Below are 20,798 nucleotides of genomic sequence, written 5' to 3' on the forward strand. Positions count from 1 at the left end.
CCAAGGCATAAATGCAAAAGAAAATATCAGTGATAAAGAACAATTTCAGACTAACCAAGTCTCTTGGCTATAGATCTGGCTGCACAATCCTTACTTGAGGTCAACAAGAAATATAAGGCTAACTAAAATATTGCATGACATGTATACTTTACTTTTAGGATAAAAATGTGGGAAGCAACTTGAAAACCATTAGCAGACACTTACATTGTTATTAGTAACAGTATTAGAAAAACACATATTTGTAGGTATAACAACTAGAGAGACAACAAGGTCAATCTATAGTGAGTCTAAAACCCTTCCTGGGAAAGGAAAGGCCACAAACTCCGTGAACATGGTTAAGACCTGAGTTGAACAAGATGTTGCAGAGACTTTGTTCAGCTGAGTGTCACACTATGTTGAGAGCTGAGACCAGCCAATGTTGAGGGAAGAGTAGGGCTAGAGAACAGAAATGGATTTTCCTCTATTTCCTTTTTCTTCCAAGAAAGAATATTCAGAAATTCTAGAGCTGCTTTCTTCCTTATTCCATAATATGGGCACTTAAGAATAGGTGTATAAGAAGAAAAGATTGGGAAAAGTCTGATTTAAAGTATATTAGAAAACCATGTATGAGAGAAAAGTAGGACTGTGAATCCCCAAAACTTCTATGACTTTGGTACCTATATTATAGTATCCTCTTTAATGGCTGAGACTACAAATTAATTAAACATAATGACTTTAGAGCATTAAAATTTAATGTAAAATACATTAAATGCCATAATTTAAGAATTGATTTAGCTTATAACTCCCCAGTGGATCATCCTATTTTCTAGTATGAAAGATAGGGTCCGTTTGCTCTGTGGTGGGTAGACACACCCCGTATGCCCTGAAGTGGAGTCAGGGCTATTTAAATGAGAAATTCCTTGGGGGCAGAAGGGTAACAAACCGTTATGGGCATGTCTTCTTGGCCTCATAGGCTCTGTATGAAGGCGACTGGTATTGCTGGAGAAAACCCCAGGTCTGCAGGTGATACTGAAAGTAAAACACAAAGCCTGGCCAATATTTTGTGCACAGCAAGTGCTAATTTTCTTCTTTCCTTATTCAGAGTCCAACTATTACATATCAGGTAAGCAAATACATATTGAACTCAGATTCTTTATGATTGTGAGCCTGTGATAGGGTACATGTGAAAACATGGTTTGAAGTCACAGTCTTTATATTTTAAAGTGGCTGTCTTCGAATTTTACCCCTATACAAGCAGACAAAGCAGTATTACACAAAGACTAGATATTATATCAATAAAAAGAGGTAGCACAGGCTTAACTGACAAAAGGATGGAATGTAAGGAATATCTGAATATTTTTGGTAATCGGGTGGTAGAGAAGATCATTTCAAAAGAATCAGAAGTAAAAAAAAAAAATTCATAAGAGAAAGATAATCATGAGCTAAGGAGGTTAGAGGTCTCTGTGAAGGAGGAGAACTGTGAGGTGGGGCTCAAAGAATTCATAACCAGAACTACCTACATAATTTTCAGGGTTCAGTGCAAAATGAAAATGTGGGACCTTCTGTTCTAAAAGTATTAAGAATTTCTAGATGGCAACAGAAGTTCAATAAACCAAACATAAGGCCGTCTGAGTGTGGGGCCCTGTGTGGTTACACAGATTACACGCTCATGAAGCCAGCCCTGCCCACCATAAGCTATGTATAGAGGATCTGAAAAAAAGTAAGATAACAAAAACACCAAACTGCCTTAAAAACCATGTTTGGTTTTCCAAAAACAAATCCTTGGGATATGGGGAATTTGCAAGACCACGAATACCTCCATAAACACTAACCTACCTCTCATGATAAATTCTACCACTGATTGAGAAATTAGCATAATCGAGAAAATAGAGGGCAGTGTAACTGAGCCTCAAATGCAAAATCCCCAAAAACAAACTCCACAAGGAGAATATAGGCTTCTTAAAGATTTCCCAGCAAGATACAGTAAATATATCAAGATAACAATGACTAGTGATATTGCCTAGTTTTGTAACTTACCCATAGTACTAGAGCATTCATCAATCTATCAATGCTTGTCCTTTTAAACTTTGTCTTACCACTATTCTGCATTAGTTTAGTGTCAGGACCTGCAAAAACAAAAAAAGTAAATAACTTTGAAATGATATGATTATGTATTCTTATTCTTATTATTGCTCACATCAAATGTCTCTGAAAGAAAAAAATATATATTTTTCACAATAATTTAACTTTTATTAAGAGAAGGGCCATTAAATTTTATATGATTCTCAACAATTAGGTTAACAACAATCCTGGAAACTGCAAGAGATGTGGTCTTCTTAGACCAGGACAAATACAGTCAGAACTTGTAGTTGAAAGGATTAAGTAAAGCTATTTTTTCAAAGTCTACGCACAAATAGGCTTCTAGTTTGACATAGTTAAAGATAACACAGTCAAGAAAAGTGAGGAATAATTTGGAAATATTAAAAAGAATGCAGCAACAAACACAATTCAGAACACTAAGGTAAAAAATGGAAAAATAAGAAATCAAATTCTAGATCTGTTTCCCAAAAAGATTTGAGGTCCCTTTGAAGGAGAAACTAGAATAGCCCCCCAAAATACATAAGCAAGTAATTTAAACATTTATTGTGTATTGTATACTGCATGTATATAATATGTAATTTTTGCAAAGACAAGAACTGTCTTAAATGTTGTGTTAGATTTATTTCAGTTAATTACATTATCCCATGATAAGTGCCTTGTTCCCAGAATTCTAAGAATATAATCAACTGCTTTAGAAGTAGGTTATCAGATGATGAACAAATAAAAATATTGAAAAATATTGTTAAAGAAATTCCTTGTGGACACAGAAAATGCTAAATAAAAGCAATTAAGTTTTAATTAAAGCTAATTTCTCTAGTGTTTCCTCTCCACATAGTCTTCTCATGATTTTCAATCCATAGAGCCATTTAATATAGGAGAAAGGGGGAAATTAAAGAAAGGAGAAAAGGGAGGCACACCCAAAATTATATACCACTCCAGAAGTCAGGGAAGATAGGCACATCTTTAAAAGACTTTCCTTTATGTAAGAGAAAAACAGAAGCAATAATTGAGGTTTCATAACAATTCACTGTCTTAAGTTGGAAATTGCACCCCAGTGTCCTATTCCTAGCTACTGCTGTGTATAGGGGACCACCCACATTTTCTCAGAATCATTTATTAAAATCATATGAACATTGAGGGTGGGAAATATTTCTTTTATGGTAAAGATCACAAAGGCCAAATAGTCTGCAACCATAGCACCCTGAACATACTTGATTTCATCTGATCTCAGAAGCTAAGCTAAGCAGGTCAGGCCTGGTTAGTACTTGGATGGGAGACTGCCTGGGGATACTTGGTGCTGTAGGCTTTAAAAAAAACACATAAAGTTTGTGGTTGCTAAAAACTGAAATATGGAAAGACCAGTTAGGTGCTGAAAATGTACATTCCATTAAGCACACAAATACACGCAGACTAATAAGGAATCCTCTTTATGGATTGTTAAGCACTTATGTAAATATAACCACAAGTATTTATATGCACATCTCTTCTTCTCATTGTCAAAGATCCTGAAAGAATTTTCTGCACTCAACAGCCTCCGTTTTCTTATCTCCCACTCGTTACTCAACCTAGTCTCTGGGCCAATCACAACACCAAAACAGATCTGGTGTTATCATCAATATCCTCCATAACTTCTTGACCACTCAGCAATCTTTGACACTGTTGACTATTCCATCTTTTTGAAACATACTCTTCCTTTAGCTTCTGTGTTATAATGTTCTCCTGCTTTCCTTCCTACCTCTTTGGTAGCTCCTTTCCTGTCTTCCATGATACTTACCCTCCTTTCCCTTTACCCACTCACTAAAGACGGAGAATCCTTAAGACTCGGGCATAGGTCACCTTATCTTCTTACTCAATCTTCCCTGGACAATGTCACCTAAGACCGTAGCTTTAAGACTAATAGTTTTAATAAGATAGACAAGATGTGTATCCTCAGCTCATGCTGTTCCTCTGAGCTCTAAATCCATATATTTAAACCTACGTATTGTGTTGCCTGTATATTTCCATCTGGATTCTTCTAAGGCTTCTCAAGTGGCCCTTGTCCGATCTAGCTTACAATCTTCCTCCAAGCTTCTTATCTCAGTATCATCACCATCCGTCCAGTTGTGAAGGTTGGAAGAAACCTCGGTCATAGTGGATACCTTTATCATCCTCACCTTCAAACCTGGTCATCAAAGCTTGTCAATTCAACTTTCTAAAAGCCTTCTGAATCTATCTACTTCCCTCTCCTTTCACAATCTCCGCCCTAATCTGAGGGACCGTCATCTTTCAACTGTAAAAACCGAGAAACTTTGTCTCCCTGCATCCACTCTGCCCCAAAACTAACCAATATTTTTCCTCCTCCCCAACCCCAGGACCTGTTGTCTATTTACAAACATTATAAACAGTTTTGGCAAGATTAAGCCTTTCACAATTAACACATATATGCCCCACCTGTTTGACAACTTACAATGGTGTCCTGAAGCTCTTAGGATAAAGATCAAAATTCTGGATACTGACCACAAGGTCTACCAGCATGATCTAGCCCCTATCCATGTCTCCAGTGCCATATCCATCTGTGCTCTCCATACCCCATACTGGTCTTCTTTTTTGACCTCACTTTCCTTACTCCTGCCACAGGGCCTTGGCCATTGATATGATTTTGGCTTGAGATGAATACCTCTTTCTCTCTCCTACCATACTGAAAATCATATGAGTGAAGGTACTACATTTGCTTTTGTTCACATTTTTAATCCCCAATGAGTAAGTAGGATAATGCCCAGCATACAGTAGACATTCAATAAATAATTAATTTGTAAGTAAATTAATTTTTAAGTAAATTAATTTTTTGAACATCTACATTTCACCTATTATCTCAACTAATGCTTACAACAAACTAACAAATTAGGGACTATTATCCTCAGTTCAATAATAATGAAACTGAGTTTAAAGAATTGAAATTGCCTGAGATTTCTCATCTAGTAAGTGTCAGAGCGAGAATTTGAACCTCAATGAAAGTAATTCTAAAGTTCTTGGTCTTTACTGTTTTCTAAAACTATACGAAACAGTCAACCAATATTTAAGACTGTGCCTTATTCAGGATCCTAAAAGGAAATGATGACACATCGAACAAAGATAATTGGAGGAGGTTTATTTATAAAGGAACTCTTTACAGAAAGCGTAGGTGGGATTATAGGGGAAACAAAAGGTTAGTGCATTAACGAAGGGCATGTAGCAATCAAGCTGTTTCTCCACCTGAGCCGGAAGGGACGAAGGGAAGGAATGGCTACTGGGCCCTAAGGGAAAGAGGTGATAGGAATTTGCAGCCCTTAGAGTAAGAGTGGCCTTCTGCTGATAGATCTGGCCAGCCTGAAGTTACCATACAAGAATGCAGCCTGGAGGAGTAAACACCTTGACTGTAATCTCCTTTCTCCTTTTGATCTCGTCCTAGGGAGCCCTGAGACAAAGCCCAACCAGAAGCAGAAGTACAAGGTAACCTATTAATATAAACCACACAAGTAAGCCTCCTAGAGCAGAAAGAAGGGTGGAAAAAGGTGAGAGGAAATCTGGAGGGGCAAACAGAAGACATCTAGGACAAAAATGCAGTGTGCACTCAAGATGGTATGGACTCCTAGAGACTGTTTAAATGAATGTAAGTCCTACCCTCAGAAATAAGATTTTCTCCTCTCTTAAGCATAAAGAAGGCATTACCAGGGAGGTGTAGCCTAGCTGTTAATATATATTAGACCTTCATAAATAATACGTTTGTAAAGCAAACCATATCTGTGTCATCTATACTCCTTGCACAATTCCTAGTGGTAGGTACAACTAGAGAAATAATACAGAAAGAATACTTAATAATTCATTGGATATTTTTCATTAGACCTAGGTGTTGACCTGGAACTAGTTCCCCAACTAAATGTCAAGACTTAGAGGTTTTGCGACATCTGTTTGTACATCTCTGACACTGACGAAGCCAACCGCTAATTCTTCTGTTTGCCAGCATTCTAATTAAGCTTTCTACCAACATTTGTAACCAGACTAAAGTCAATGCAGGCATGCTCTGCTTTACAAATATCCACTTGATAAGGCCCCCTGCAAGTGAATACCGTGGCCAAATCACAAAAGAAGGGGGTATTCCCTCTCTCCCTGCTGCCTGCTGCCAAAGTCCAGAGAGCAGTAAGTTTTTCCAACTCTCAGCCTAGAGAGCAGGCTGGGTGCTCTGAATTAAATTTGAAAGGAGGGAGAAGCAGAAAAGGAAGGAAAATAACATTTGTCAAGCATCCTTTTCCATATGCATTATTTCATTGAGCCTTTAAAATGACTCTAATGTACTCATTATTATCCCCATGTTACAGCAGAAAAAAACCTAAAGCTTAGGAAGTGTAAGTAACCAAAGCTTACAGTCCTACAGCTGGTAAAAAAAATAATAATAATAACAATAAATAAAAAAATAGTAATAAATCCAAACTCAGGTCTGCCCAATCGAAATTCTGTGAACTTTCTGTTACACTTCCTTGGAGGGAGGCCTGTTCAACTTACCAGCCAACTTCCATGTTTTTCAGAGCATTTTCCCATAAAGGAACTTTACAAAGAAGAACTTGGCCTCTCAGTCGTTCACAACAGCTGCCCTAGCATGAAACATTGTAGCTGAACTTGAGTCCTGAATTAGCCATTCCAAACAAGATCACAGAAATGCAAAGTCTGGGGCTTTATCCCATCCATAGGATGAAGCACTTCTATCTCTATGATGACAGGAAGCAAGTCAGGAGGGTATTTCCCATCAGAAGACCACGAAATTTCCCCATCGTTAAGTAGGAAGATAAAGGAATGTTCATGGACAAGCTTAGCTCTCTCTTTATCTGTGTAACGAAATATATGATCATATGTTTATTTCCCCGACTAAAACATAAAAGCTCATTTCTAGGGATTTCCCAGGTCTTTACAAAGGCAGTGCCCCAAGCAGCAAGAGCACTGATAACACTGACAGCTGACAGTATTTAGAGGAATTGGGAGAACAATTCTAGGTTTGGAACACTTTTAAGATTTTAATGAACACTTTGCTGTTGTTGAGGAAGGTCAGTTAAGAAAAACATTCCAATTTTGATTGCACATAGTCAAGAGGCCCAAAACACATCTTAATTTGGTGTCACAATAAACAGGACTTTTAAAATCAAGGGCTGGCAATTGAAGCCATGAGTACAATTTGAGTGGCTTTATGAAATGGTGCTACTGTAAGCTTTCTTAGCAAGAGAGGGCCACCTTGGGCCTATATAAATAAAGCAGAGAAAAGAAATATGGTGGGCAAGAAGAGTAAGAGACACCTCCCCCCACCCCACCCACCCCCATCATGCACAGTCTTTCCAGAACCCACTCTCCTATTTATGAACAGTCAAAAAAGTTATGGAGTATAAACAGAAATTATTACAAGATCAAGAAGCCTTTTCCAAAAGATCTGCTTGACCTTTGCAAACTACAAAATTAACTGCACAGCCAGGGGCTTTCTTTCATACTCTTACCCACTTTAAAGGCAGATTCATACATAAAATGACAAAGGTGATTAAGATGGGGTTAATAAAGAAAAATTAAGCAGTAGGTATCTAGCACCCACTGTCTAGTTAAAACTCCAGCATCTTTAAGAATAAGATGGCAGTAGTCCCTCATATAACAGGGCCACCTGGACTCTTTTCAGAGCAATGGTGTTTTCTCCTGGTGTCCTACAATCTGAAGCCAACTCCAGAGCACTACTTCGCATGGAATGAAAGCACTGTGCTCATCAGAACTTGGAGAATCGTAGACTGTGCTGGTGTATGTTGCAGGAAAGGTTCCCATAGAGCTGGGTCACATGCTGTACCTGCAAAAATAACCATTCCAAAACACCAGCTGGTATTTCTCAGGATGCAGCCTCTCAGGATTATCTTCTCATTGTTGAGGGAGTGCTTGCTGTCTTTCCAAGAAAGGATTCCCATGAACTTATCTAACTTGTTGTTAGGCGCCTCACAGACAACAATCCCTGGAAAATAGAAAAACAAAACAAACCTCTTTACGACTCACCCAAAATTCTCTTCAGAAGCCCACAGCACTGTTTTACCACTGTTTCCCTTTAACAGCATGGGGTTACATATATACAGAATTGTGCTAGAAAAAATAAGCTGGGAGGCAGACAAATGGAAAGCCATCAACTATTTTGAAATACAGTTTTCTGTACTGTCCAAATACAAATTAAAAAAAAAAAAACAACAACAACAGAAACCTTAAGAGCCATGGGATATTTTTTCCTTAAAAAATAAAAAAGAGCATATCTTTACTTCTAGTTTACAACAAATAATTTTTGAAAAGATAAAGTAGTGACTGTCCTAAAAGTTTCTCTTATACCATCTCTTTCAGCTAAATGTGAACTTTTACACAGTTTAAAATAGTATACTTCCAGTCTCATAACAAAAGTTAACCATCTTTCTAAGCTCATAATCAGGATTTCAGAGGTCCTACTGTATCCCACCAGAAAGAAACCTGGGCCTTGTTTGCCACATGTGTTTGAGAATGCGTGTGATTCCTTTCAGCTGTTCTATGCTTCTTATCTTGATTAGATTCAGAGTTCTGGGGACTCTCAAAGGCACCATATAACTTGCCCCTAGAAGATGTTTCTAGTTTCTTTAATTCCAAACCAAAGGCATGCCCACTCCAAATCAACGAATCAATTCGTTCCATTATTTCAATATGAAAATATATATTCAGGATGGGGGTTCTCTAGATAGGAAAAGAAACCACAAATAATCTTTCACGGACCCTGTCACAAAACATAACTATTAGATTAATATACATATCCACTGCAAAAGGTGAGGAAAAATTTTTATACATAATGAGTACAAAGACACGAAAGAACAGAATGGAGGGAGAGAGGAACACAGGGAGGAAGGAAAAAAGAGAGGGGAGATATGAAAAAGGAAGCTGTGGTTAGATCCAGTCAGGACTTGAGTCAGAGTTGGGGGTGAGATTAGTATCTACAAAGTTCTCTCTCTCAAAAACAAACAAACAAAAATACATTCACATTTAATCAGAAGTCAAAAGGGCAAGTTGGAACATAAAACGTAGCATTTGGAAAATAAAAAGGGGACTGTATCTTTAGCACTCATTAAAGAGAAAGGGGACCAAGTAAGCCTAGAGATCTATATTACACTGACTCCATCCACTCTCCAAGCTGCCGTCTGAACTTAAAAGAGGCTTCTTAGGTGGGTCCCCTTTCTCCCTAGGATACTCCCTTTAAAACTACTAAACAGAGGTAACAGTAACCAGTTGCCACATGGCCACTGGTCACTCCTGACCAACCAGATCACTAACAGCCCTTGCATTAAAAAAGCAAAAACAAATAAAACTGTGAAAGGAATGAGGGACTCATGGCGTCAGGGCCGCTTTTCCAACCTCCACCTGTCTTTCCCCGGTATAACAAAAGTACTGCCTAAAGCTTCCCCACTTAGGCACTCACTGGCAGTTTCCCAGACATCCCTATTTCCCACTGCTAATTAGAGACTGCTGGCAGGATGATTTGGATAAGACAAATAACCTTGCCAAGGGAAGGGGCTGAATTCTGGTTAGCTCCATTATGGCCTATCACTGATAGTAAAAAGTAAATTAAAACTGATTTAAACTGGCTCAAGTTGTTTGGACAACTATGTCGTAGATGAGGAGACATTTTCTGAATTCAATATCTTTTCTTCTTGACCAATTTTCACTCTGAATTGTAAAATCTTGAATTGGCTATCACCAGCAAAATCTACATAAAGTAACAGGTTAATAGCAACACTTAAAGTTTATTTCAGATTCTTGACCCAAGACTCAATTTCTCAGGCTTCAAACTGAGCCACTTAAAAAAAAAAAAAATGTGCTTTGGGCAAAAACAACATGATATGCAATCCTTGCCAATAGGAATATAAAAAACAGGTTCATTTGATCATTTCTATTGTTGTAAGCAAAGACTGACATGGAGGCAAATACAGCCTTAAACACGTTGGCTCGCTCCTCACTGGCCTCACACCAAGGGTGTGGTTTTAGACAGGAACAGGCAGTAGGGCCAAGGGGTACTGCCAGGGTTCTTGGAGGCTAAGCCCCAATTCAGCCTTTCTCAAAGAGTGTGGTCTCGGTGATGTAAGTTCTAAATACAGGCCCCAGTCAAAACAAAATGGTGGGAACAAAGCCAAACTACATTTGTTTTTATCATTAGAAGTGCTCGGCTTCCCCTTTTTAAGCTCTATTAGCATAAAACACACACTTCCCAATTTCGTTTGTACCACTTTCCAAAACGGATGAACAGATTCCTTTGAAGGGAGACTGTATTCACCTTTGTATTCCTATAAACTATTATACTATCTACATAATAGGATCTTTGTCGAAGAGATAGAAAAAAATTCAGATGATTTCAAGAGAGAAGTTAAGAGATGAGATGGATATTAGAGCAGATCTAAGAAAAATGGAAAAAGTAGGTCTATTTCCATGATAGTAATGAAGGACTAGAAAACCAAATAGCCAAGGCACAACTGGCGGGGCTTAGTTTCTGGCCTAAATCTAATGGGAGCTGAGTAGATCTGAGAATACTGAAAACAGGTGGGAGCATTAAAGTGCATTAGAAGCAACCAAAATGAGAGCCTAGCCATGAAGCATAACAAGGATAAGGGGAAAGCTCTCTTAGGACCCCTCTTCCTTTTGCTAGTTCAATCAGAGAAGAGAAAGAGGCCGCAAATGGTCAGTTTGACAATCGATGAGGAAACAGTTTAGGAAAAAATCGCATCATTTCTCACATAGTCATTTATTGAATACATGTTTGGAGCACAAAGTCATCTTTAATGGGCAATAATAAAGCTGGAAGAAAATCACGTCAATAATGAAGTGTAAATACAATCAAACTAGCTCCTCATATCTGTTCGCCCCTCTGAAGAGAAGACATGAAAGCAGATTGCAATCTATCCATTTGACAATCACACAGAAATGCTCTCGATAGACCCATACTGAAAAAAATCTACAGGATCTCATTCCGGACCTTCCTAAGCATTCTAGATTTAGCCAGCTGAATTGTTGGTTAATTACCAACTCGACAGACTTCTCAAGCTAAGTATTAACCTCAAAGAGAAAGTCTGCAGTTTATCATAAAAATAGAACTCAGTGCCCAATATTCTATGATTTTCCAGAGAAGCTGGATTCATCTCTTCGTGTACATTATTAATAGAAATAGTTACTGATTATCTGTACTGCAACTCTTCCCTAAGACAAATTATCCAGCAAATAAAACATCAATATTGCTGTTCAAGAACTTCTCTAGCCAAGAGTTTCTTAGCGTTTTAGAGATTGCCCACTACTGTTTGCCCTGATGATTATGACAAATATTTATTTATTTTCTTAGAAAGAAGAGTGTCACCTTCCTATTTTCTAAAGCTTCTTTACGCTTCAACTGTCAAGGTTCACCCATCCATCATTACCACCATAATGGCATGTCAGCACCAGCAGTAAAGATTCCGCCTTTACATGGAATCTATGCCTCATGCGTCAGCTGTGCTGTTGGGGTGTGCCCCTGTCCAGGTGAATAGGAAAGCTATCTGGTAAGCAAAAAAACTCACAAGATGCTAACCAAGCTATTTTATTTTTTTAACCAAAAAGAGATGCTTATTTTTCCATGTTTTAATCACACACATGCTATTCTTTAGAAAGAACCACAAAGTATACAAGGATTCCTGAATAAAGAGTCAACCTTTCCCTGGTTCAGAATTCAGCATTAACAGTCATACAAAATATGTAAACTTGTCAGGAGTTGCAGAAAACAGATCTCAGTTCAGTCAGTAACAATATGCAAAAGATTCTTAAACACATTTCGACAATTTACATCCGGGGATTTCCCCAAGGAATAAGAATGTCCAGTTTACATAATAATAATTGACAAGTATTTCAGTTACTTGTTTATAAAAGTTTTTCAATTCCCATAAGACTTTAACATGAACATCAAGGCCCACTCAATCTCTTTTTATATTATATTTGATCTATAATGTTAGATCAAGTTATGTATCTTTTCTTACAAAATTCAAGAGACCATAAATCATTTTTTTCTGATGTTTGAAATGTATAAAAATATTTGCATGAGAACTTTTCAAATAAATGGATTTACCCGCCAAAACCCAACTCTCTTGTGTGCACTGGTCTCTACATTTGGCCAAGTCTTCTATAAACTCTTGTCAGGGATCTTGACATTCAAAGTCACTGAGAACATTGCTACGTTTTAAAAATATGATGACCTCATCCTTATCCTGGATGGACTTGATCTCTGGTAATTAATTTTGTACCTTTGGGTTTAGAATATTTTAAAATTTCATTTATTTCCCTAATCAGGAGCTAAGCTCTTGTGCTAATTTTCCCTAACTCTCCAATGCTGTCTTTCTACTTTGGTTTACAACCTGGGGTTTTGTGTCCTTTTGTGTCCTTTGTAAAATAAGATTTGCCAAAAGTCCAGGGTTCATAGTCTGGCTTCTCCACTTAACAGCCATATGACACTGGGAAAGTTAATCAATTTACTCGGGTCTCAGATTCTTTATCCATAAGTTGAGCTAACAATAATCTCTTCCTTCAAGAGTTGTAAGGGTTTAACAAGATAATGTGTGCAATTACTCAGCATGGTGCCTGGTACATAGTGAGCTCTTGCTCACATATCAACATCAAGTTTAGGGCCTGAGAACTTTAGGACCTTTACCGTATCAAAGGCTTCTTTAGGGATGAGCCTTTTTTCAAGTCTGTCTTCTCCCCTGGGAAATAAGCTCTAAAAAAGCATGGCCTGAGCCTGACTTATTAACCACTGTATCCCAGGCTTAACAAATCCCTTGGCCTTGTGTTAAACATACATTTGCTAAGTGAATAATGGGTGACTGTACACATATGGATGAAAGAAATCAGCCCACCAGAAAGACACTATCTTTGAATATAGATGCAAAAGTGAGGAGGCAAAGAGACTTACCAGAGACATCCTGAGGTTTCAACCCATCTCAGTTCTGACCCTATGTGTCCGAAACCTGGAGTCCCCAGTGGGAACTTCTCTGGGGATAGGAGTGGGAAATTCATGTCTTTAGATACTTGGAAGATGTGCTTTTATGATTCAAGGACAGCAAACTGTAATTCGGTGCTAGAGAAAGTATTTTGGCAAGTCTCAGAAGAAAAAACACACAGTAACCAGAAGCAAAAATAATGCCATACCCAGATTTGCCCAGAAGTCACAAATTAAAACGTATACTTAGCACAGATAGAACATGGTAAAGAGTGTGCCTCACATATCTGTCTCATCTATTACACCTTGCCAAAGCTAGCCAGGTCATTGTCAAACATACACAATGTTGATATCCTATTTTAATTTAAACTAAAGGATGCAATATCTGGTTTTGATTCCCATGAGTCAAGAAAGTCTTTTTCCAATCACCAGAGGAAAACCTGTAATCTATTGATACTTCATTAGGACAAAGGTGAATAAAGAAGACACAAAAAGGGAGTAGAAAAAGAACCAGGAGCAAAGGATCAAAAGAACCTGGATAATATATGGAGAGATCATTTATAATTCTACATACTTTATTTTGTATCTTGTACTTAGGAGGTGCTTAATAAACAAACTTAAACCAATTACAATGGAGAGAGTGATGAAAACAAAGATAAAGAATGACAGAAAAGTGACACTGCAGGTAGAGAAAATAGCTAAGATAAAAAGTGAAGGAGGAAGATGAGATGAGAACAGTAAGCAAGAATACAGGAAGGAAAAAAGGAAAGAGAAGAATGGTGAAATGGAGTAGTTAGAAAACCATGTGCGGATAGTGGAGTGTGTGAGTGTGTGTGTGTGTGTGTGTGTGTGTGTGTGTGTGTGTGTGTGTGTGATATTAAAATTGAAATGCATAAATTAGGGCTTGGAAAGAAGTGGATGGAGAAAATAACTGAAGGCCAAGGAAAGCAAGGAAAGCAAGAGCAATCATGGGAAGGATTTAGGGTTTATTAACTGTCGTAACTCTTTCAAAGGCTTCCATGCCACATCTTGCATCATCCTCTTGGTCTTTAAATTTGGCTGCTAACTGGGGGGAATCTAATTTGTATATTGTTTCTAATTTATTTTCCCTTAATTCATCTATTCATTCTTCTGATGCTTTCTTAGAAACAGGAAATTATATTTTTTATTTATTAGAATAAACCCATAAAATACCCTGTTGCCTTGAACTTTAAGGTAGACTGAAAGGCAGCCCAAGATTTTAAAATGAAAAAGTAAACTTAACAGAAACCTGGATTTTAGCCCAGAAATGTACCAGCCTCATGAATTTGGCATTACATGTTTTCTGAAAAGCTGACCACAGTTTAAGTATATATAATCATAAAAAAGGGAGGTCTGTGTTGCCTTTATTGGGGAAAACAATTATTCATTGGGGATTGGTGAGTTGCCCATTCTGTATGAAGCAAATTCAAGTCATATCTAGTAAGTAATAATTATTAACACACCTTAAAAGTAAATTTTGTGAAGTATTTTTAAATGGCTATTTTCATATATAAGCAAGTCCTTTAACTTCTCAAGACCTGTTACCTCATCTGTAAAATCTTAGGGGAGGAAAGTGTTTTCAGCCTGAGCAAAACCACTTGTATTGGTTTAAATTTGGAGCTACTGTGTTCCAGTTTCTTACATCAGAAAGGATCTGAAGTAAAGACATTTTAAAACTACCATGCCAGCTGATCCCTCTCCCAGACACCTGCCTTCCAGGAGGAGAGGATCCAGCACTCCTTCTCAGTCCTACAAGGCCACTTCAGGAAGCTTAAGCTTCCTCCTCACCCCATCGTTTCACACTCCCTTCCTAGTCTCTTTACATTAGGACTTTCCTTTGCCCTCCCATGTCTTTTTGGTGCCTGATGCTGGTCTTCCTCTCTGCCCCACACTGGAATTTATAACTAATTATTCATTTTCTGCTATAAGAAGAAGAAAAAGCCAAGTAGGGTATGGTGGATTGATAGTATAAGGAGTCATGCTGAAGAGAGGGATACTTAGCCCCAATCCTGTAGTTCCATGTAAGAAATCCACCTAATCCAGCCTGGATCCTTATGCATTATCCTGGCATCGACTTACAGAGCCATGATTCTTGGAGGGTGTGGTAGAGACAGTTAATGCTCAACAAGTATTCATATTTGTTATTTTCTAGCCTCCCTTGCAGTTAAGTCAGGGCCAGGTGACAATGTTAACCAATGAACTATAAGAGGAAGAAGAATTTAAAAACCACTGTGTCTCTTTCATCTTACCCTTTGCTCGATGCAGGGACCTCAGACGCCATTAGTCCAGATACTGTGGCTCCATGATGGAGAAGGCCACCCAAACCACTCAGGATGTGACATGGGCAAGAATAAGCCTTTACTGTGTTTATGCCACTAAGATTGCAGGGTTGTTTATAACTGCATCATAGTGTAGCCTATCTGGGCAAACATCTAGGGAAGAATGGGACCTAAATAATTGTTAACAATCATGCTCTGCTTTTTGATGGTTAACAACACTAAAACTCATTAATTTCTACCTCTTCGTAGATCAATAGAGGTATAAAGGTACAACTCTGCCAGGAAAGAAATGAGTAATAGTAAATTATATTTAGGTGGCCCTTTTAGGATTCCATAAATATTCAATGAGGTATTTTAAGCAAGTATTTTGATTCATGAACACAATTTACTTTTCTTGGATTCACATAACAGTAAAATTTCATTGAAAAAATTACTTAGTAGAAAATGTGTAATTTGTTTTATTCTAATCAAAATATTTCTTGGACCATTCAGTTTCCTGGCTACTCCCTGACTTAAATCTCAATTTGGAGGAATTTTTTTTTCTATAAACATCTGTTATAAAGGCACTCATTTAAGAGAGATTAAAATATTAACAGAATCCAGAAAGAGTTTACAAGCAACTGCAAAGCACAGGCAATAGAAGCTCTAAGCTCTGCACTGGAGAAACTTTACAACATAAACTTGCCTGTGCTTTAACTCATGTGATTATGCCAAGACCCTTATCCATGTTTTTCCTAAGTGGATCCCCCAAAAACACATTTTGGAAGATTGTCTCAAACTCATGAAAATCCATTAGTAAATAAAGCCAATCTGTATGGATATACTAATATTCTGGGCCAGACTGACAAGTGGGTAAAGCAGGAGACCATTGAGGAGTGAAAGAGAGACTCCAAAGATTCTCTCTGCAGTCTATTATGGTGCCTAAAATCCTACAATCAGTGTTTCTTTCCTTTGACTTTTGAAGTATTGTGTTTCTCTGTGGTGTCTTAATCATAAATGCAGATATCCCTAGAATGGACAACATCTGAAGGTTGTTCCATGACAACTTAAGAATAACTTTAACAGAATAGAACAAGATATAGGTAGAAAAGGAGAGGCAAGAGAGATTATACTGAAGATCAGGGGACCAGCTGAATGGCATGAAGATGGAAATACTAAAACCATGGTCTAAAATAAAAGTCAACAGATGACCAACTGATTAATAAATCAGAATATTCTTCTTGAACACCTAATATCTTCAAGACATTATACCAAGCGCAGTACAAGGTACAGAAATATATGAGGCAGGATGACTGTCTTCATGAAGTTTGAGGTCTGGTAGTTAGTCTTTGTTATGGAGCCAGGAAATGGACGGGTGGTTACACCTAGAGCTAGAAATACAAGGGTGGCCAATATTCCTCCCCAGCAAGTCTGTATATGGCTCCAGGGAGGCCAACATCAAGCAAGTAAAGGATATTATGGGATTGAAGTAAATGATATTTAAAAAGGAAACAAGCATGAAATGAACGATAAACTAATAAAGCCATTCTCCCCTTGGCAAATATTTTTATTCTTTTTAGCGTGAGAATAAATTACAGGCTTTGATGCCTGGAGAATTTTATGTCCTTCCACCAAATAAAAAGAAACATAAGTTGGATCTCACATAATTAGTTTGTTGCATTGCTTTTCGGGTTTGAGATTTTTGTTTGTTTATCTGTTTAAAATACTTACCATCAAACCTTGCAAGTCTGTTGATATCTGCTCCAAGTTCCGAAGTAACTGATAGTGCATGGCGGACTTTTAGGTTCGTTTCCCTGTGAAATTATTGACATGACATGAATTTTTATATGGAACAGCCAACAGCATCCTACCAAAGTAATCAGGTGGGTGTAGCACACGCAAAGCCAAACCCAAGAGATCCAAGAAACTCTCCTTTGAATGTCATTCACACTTCGCTCACTGTTTCAGGAAAGTGGGCAGGGCTTCTTGGGCTCCTAAGAGTTGGCATTCTACCCATGGCACATCTTTATAACAACACACTGATCTGTTTTGCATTTTGAAAGAACAGAGGACATAACAAATATGGTTTCATTTGAACCTACTCAGACATCATGCATGAATTACAAAACACATTCGGAATAGGAACACAGTTGCCAAATAAAGGAAGCTAATATCACTCCAGAGTCTACTATCTATATAGGAGTTTTACTTGCAAAAGATGGTAATGGCTAATTTCACAGTAGCTGAAATTTAAATGGGAAAAGGAATACAACTTTCATCTTGGAGAATCAATCCAAGAAACCCATAAATCTAAAATAGATGACCTACACAAGCTTAGCAAGTCACAGTGAGTTGTGCATCTTCTTATAGGTGGGACCACACATACTTTGGACAGATGGCTCTCTGATATTCATAAATGGCCAGCAGTTAAGATTCTATGGCCATCACTTATGTCTTGTGTTTAAGGGCTTACCTTCCCAGTTTTCTCACTGAAGTCAGCCTAATTCTCTTACACTGTAGCTTAAGATCAGCTATCAGAGTTCTATGTTTTATGGAAATGTTTAGTGATACATTCATTCAGTCAACAAATATTGATTAAATACATACCCGAGTCACCCAAGATACTCAAGTGCTCCCCCAAAAGGATAGTCATCCTCTTGGGGAAAACAAGTGGTAGGTAAAAAAGCAAACATCACTGTGTGGAATTTTGTGCAAACCCATGAAATAACTCATTTTAGACAGCCAAAAAGTGGATACCTAACAAGGCATCCAATCTTAACCTTCCGTAAATGAACTTCACGATGATGTAGGACAATATGAGTCCAACCCAAGGAATACCCATTGTTAAAATAGCTTTCTTCAGGAAAGACTAAGTTGGATGTATAATTGAAGCTAGTTTGTTTAAAAGTAATCTTATTCATCAAAACCTGCTGATTCCTAGGAGGCAGAGATGAGTAGGAATTGAGATAGTCAAGAACTTCATAGATGAAGCAGAAATTGAGCTGGGCTTGATGGACAAGAGTGAGATAAGTGGTATAGAGGCTAAAGGGTCAACATGTCCATCCACTTAAACAACTGTTCAAATAACTGAAATAGTCACACCAAAAAAGCCAGATAGCCCTAATCTACGTCATGTCATTTATCAAAGTTTATCATCATTTTGAACTACTTCCTCAGGATCCTCTCCACTATCTCACTTCTACCTTCAAATGCGAAAAACAAAAGAGTAAGAATAATCACACATAGGCCTTCTTGATACTTTTAAAAAGTATTTTTCAAGACTCCTGATTAATGCCTTCATTGTCATTCCACACTCTTCCTTAGACTGCCTGAGTATCTCGATAAACTTCAGAGTGATTTTCAGCATAAGAAACAATACCAAAAGATGCTGTGTACCCCTTACTCAGAATTGCATCTTACTATAGTTTCACATCTTGCAAAATCATAGTATAATATCACAACCAAGATATTGATATCAAAATAGTTAAGATACAGAACATTTCTATCACCACAGGATCCCTCAGGTTGTGCTCCATAGCCGTACCCACCTCCCTGCCTTTCCCATCCCATCTTAACACCTGGCAACTACTAATCTGTTCTCTATTTCCATGATTTTGCCTTTTCAAAAGGCAAAATTTTATAAACAGAATTATACTGTATGTGACCTTTGGGATTGATTATTTTTAGTCAGTATAATTCTCTGAAGATTCATCCAGAGTGTTACATGTATCAGTACTTCACTCATTGTTATTGCTAAGTAGTATTCCATGGTATGAATGTACCACAATTTTTTCAACCATTGACTTATTGAAGGATATTCAAGTTGTTTTCATTTATGGATGTTATGAATAAAGCCACCATAAACATTCATGTACAGATTTTTGTACACACATGTCTTCATTTCTCTGGGATAAATGCCCAGGGGTGAAATTGTTGGGTTGTATGTTAACTACACGTTCAGTTTTTAAGAAACTACAAACCCATTTTCCAGAGTGATTGTAGCATGTTACATTCCCACCCACAATGTATAAATGATCCTGTTTCCCTCCTTCCTTGCTAGCATTTGGAGTTGTCACTCTTTTTAATTTTAGCCATTCTGATAGGTCTGTAGTGAGGTCTCATTGTAGTTTTAGTTTGTATTTCCCCAGTAGTTAACGGTGTTGAGCATCTTTTCATGTGCTTATTTGCCATTTGTATGTCCTCTTTGGTGATATGTCTCTTCATGTGATTTGCCCATTTTCAAATGGGATGGTTTGGTTTTTTACTATTGAGTTTTAATAAGCTTTTAAAAAATATATTCAAGATACAAGTCCCTAGTCAAATAGAAGGTTTACAAATATTTTCTTCTAGTCTGTAACTTATCTTTAAGCCCTTCTAACAGGGACTTCTGTGGAACAAAAATTTTTAATTTCATGAAGTCCAGTTTATCAAGGTTTTCCTTTTATGGATTACGTTTTCTGTGTCAAGTCTAAGAATCTGACTAGCCAGCTCTAGGTTTCAAAGATTACTATTTTTTTCCCAGAGCTTTTTATACTTTACATTTGAAATTAATTTCTGTAATACTTATAGAGCTATTCAAATTATCTATGTCATATTAAGTGTATAGTCTGTTTTTTTTTAGAAAGTGGGTTCATTTCTTCTAAATTGTCAAATTTCTGTGTGCACAGTTGTTTGTGGTATTTCTTTTTTACCTTTATAACGTCTTCAGGATCTATACCAAATTGCCAAATGCCATGATTCATGCATAATATTGCTGATTTGTGTCTTCTTTTTTTTTTGTTTTAGTAGTATTCTTAGAGGTTTGTCACTTGTATTGATGTTTCCAAAGAACTAGCTCTGTATTGTTGATTGCCTTTATTTTTTTGTTTTGTTTTGTTTTCAAGTCTATTTATTTCTGCTCTTTATTATCTCCTTCCTACTGCTTCTTTTGGGTTTATTTTGCTGTTTTCTAGGTTTTTTAGATGAATGATGAGATTATTTATTTGAGAATTTTTCTCTTTTCAAACGTATGCCATAAATGTTCCTCTCAGAACTGTTTTAGTTGTGTCTAAACTGTTCTGACCAAAGTAGGGTCCCACAGACTAAAGCACTATTTGAATAGCTCAATATGGCAATAATTTGGAAGGTACCAGTTAAAACCATGGACTCTGGTGTCAGACTGCCAGGTTCGAGTCCTGGCTTCACTCTTCAGATGCTTTGGGCAAATTACTTCGGCTCTCTAAGCCTTGATTTCATTGTCTGTACAATAGGGCTTATACAGCATCTACATCAATGATAAATTCCATCTAAAGAACACAAATACATACTGTCATTAAAATGTAAACATTCAATAAATGTTTTTATGCCAGACAAATTAAATCCTCTGAAATAGAACTGCTATATGGTCTATAACTAAATTCTAAATTAATATCAACATCAAAACTGCATCATATTCTGTTTCTCTCTTCTTT

General features: G+C 37.3%; 1 protein-coding gene across 1 annotated transcript in view; it reads right to left on the minus strand.

Moving 5' to 3' along the window:
- Nucleotides 1-20,798, minus strand: part of ATP8B4 (ATPase phospholipid transporting 8B4 (putative)) — a 256,458-nt gene that overhangs the window by 133,777 nt on the left and 101,883 nt on the right. Inside the window, exons 10-12 of the mRNA XM_030930770.1 lie at nucleotides 17,080-17,162; nucleotides 7,910-8,068; nucleotides 2,017-2,105 (exon numbers count right to left, since the gene is read on the minus strand). Coding sequence (XP_030786630.1) covers nucleotides 2,017-2,105; nucleotides 7,910-8,068; nucleotides 17,080-17,162 — 331 coding nt within the window. The remainder of the gene's footprint in view (nucleotides 1-2,016; nucleotides 2,106-7,909; nucleotides 8,069-17,079; nucleotides 17,163-20,798) is intronic.

Source organism: Rhinopithecus roxellana, chromosome 5 (assembly GCF_007565055.1).
Source record: "Rhinopithecus roxellana isolate Shanxi Qingling chromosome 5, ASM756505v1, whole genome shotgun sequence".
Lineage (NCBI taxonomy): Eukaryota > Metazoa > Chordata > Mammalia > Primates > Cercopithecidae > Rhinopithecus > Rhinopithecus roxellana.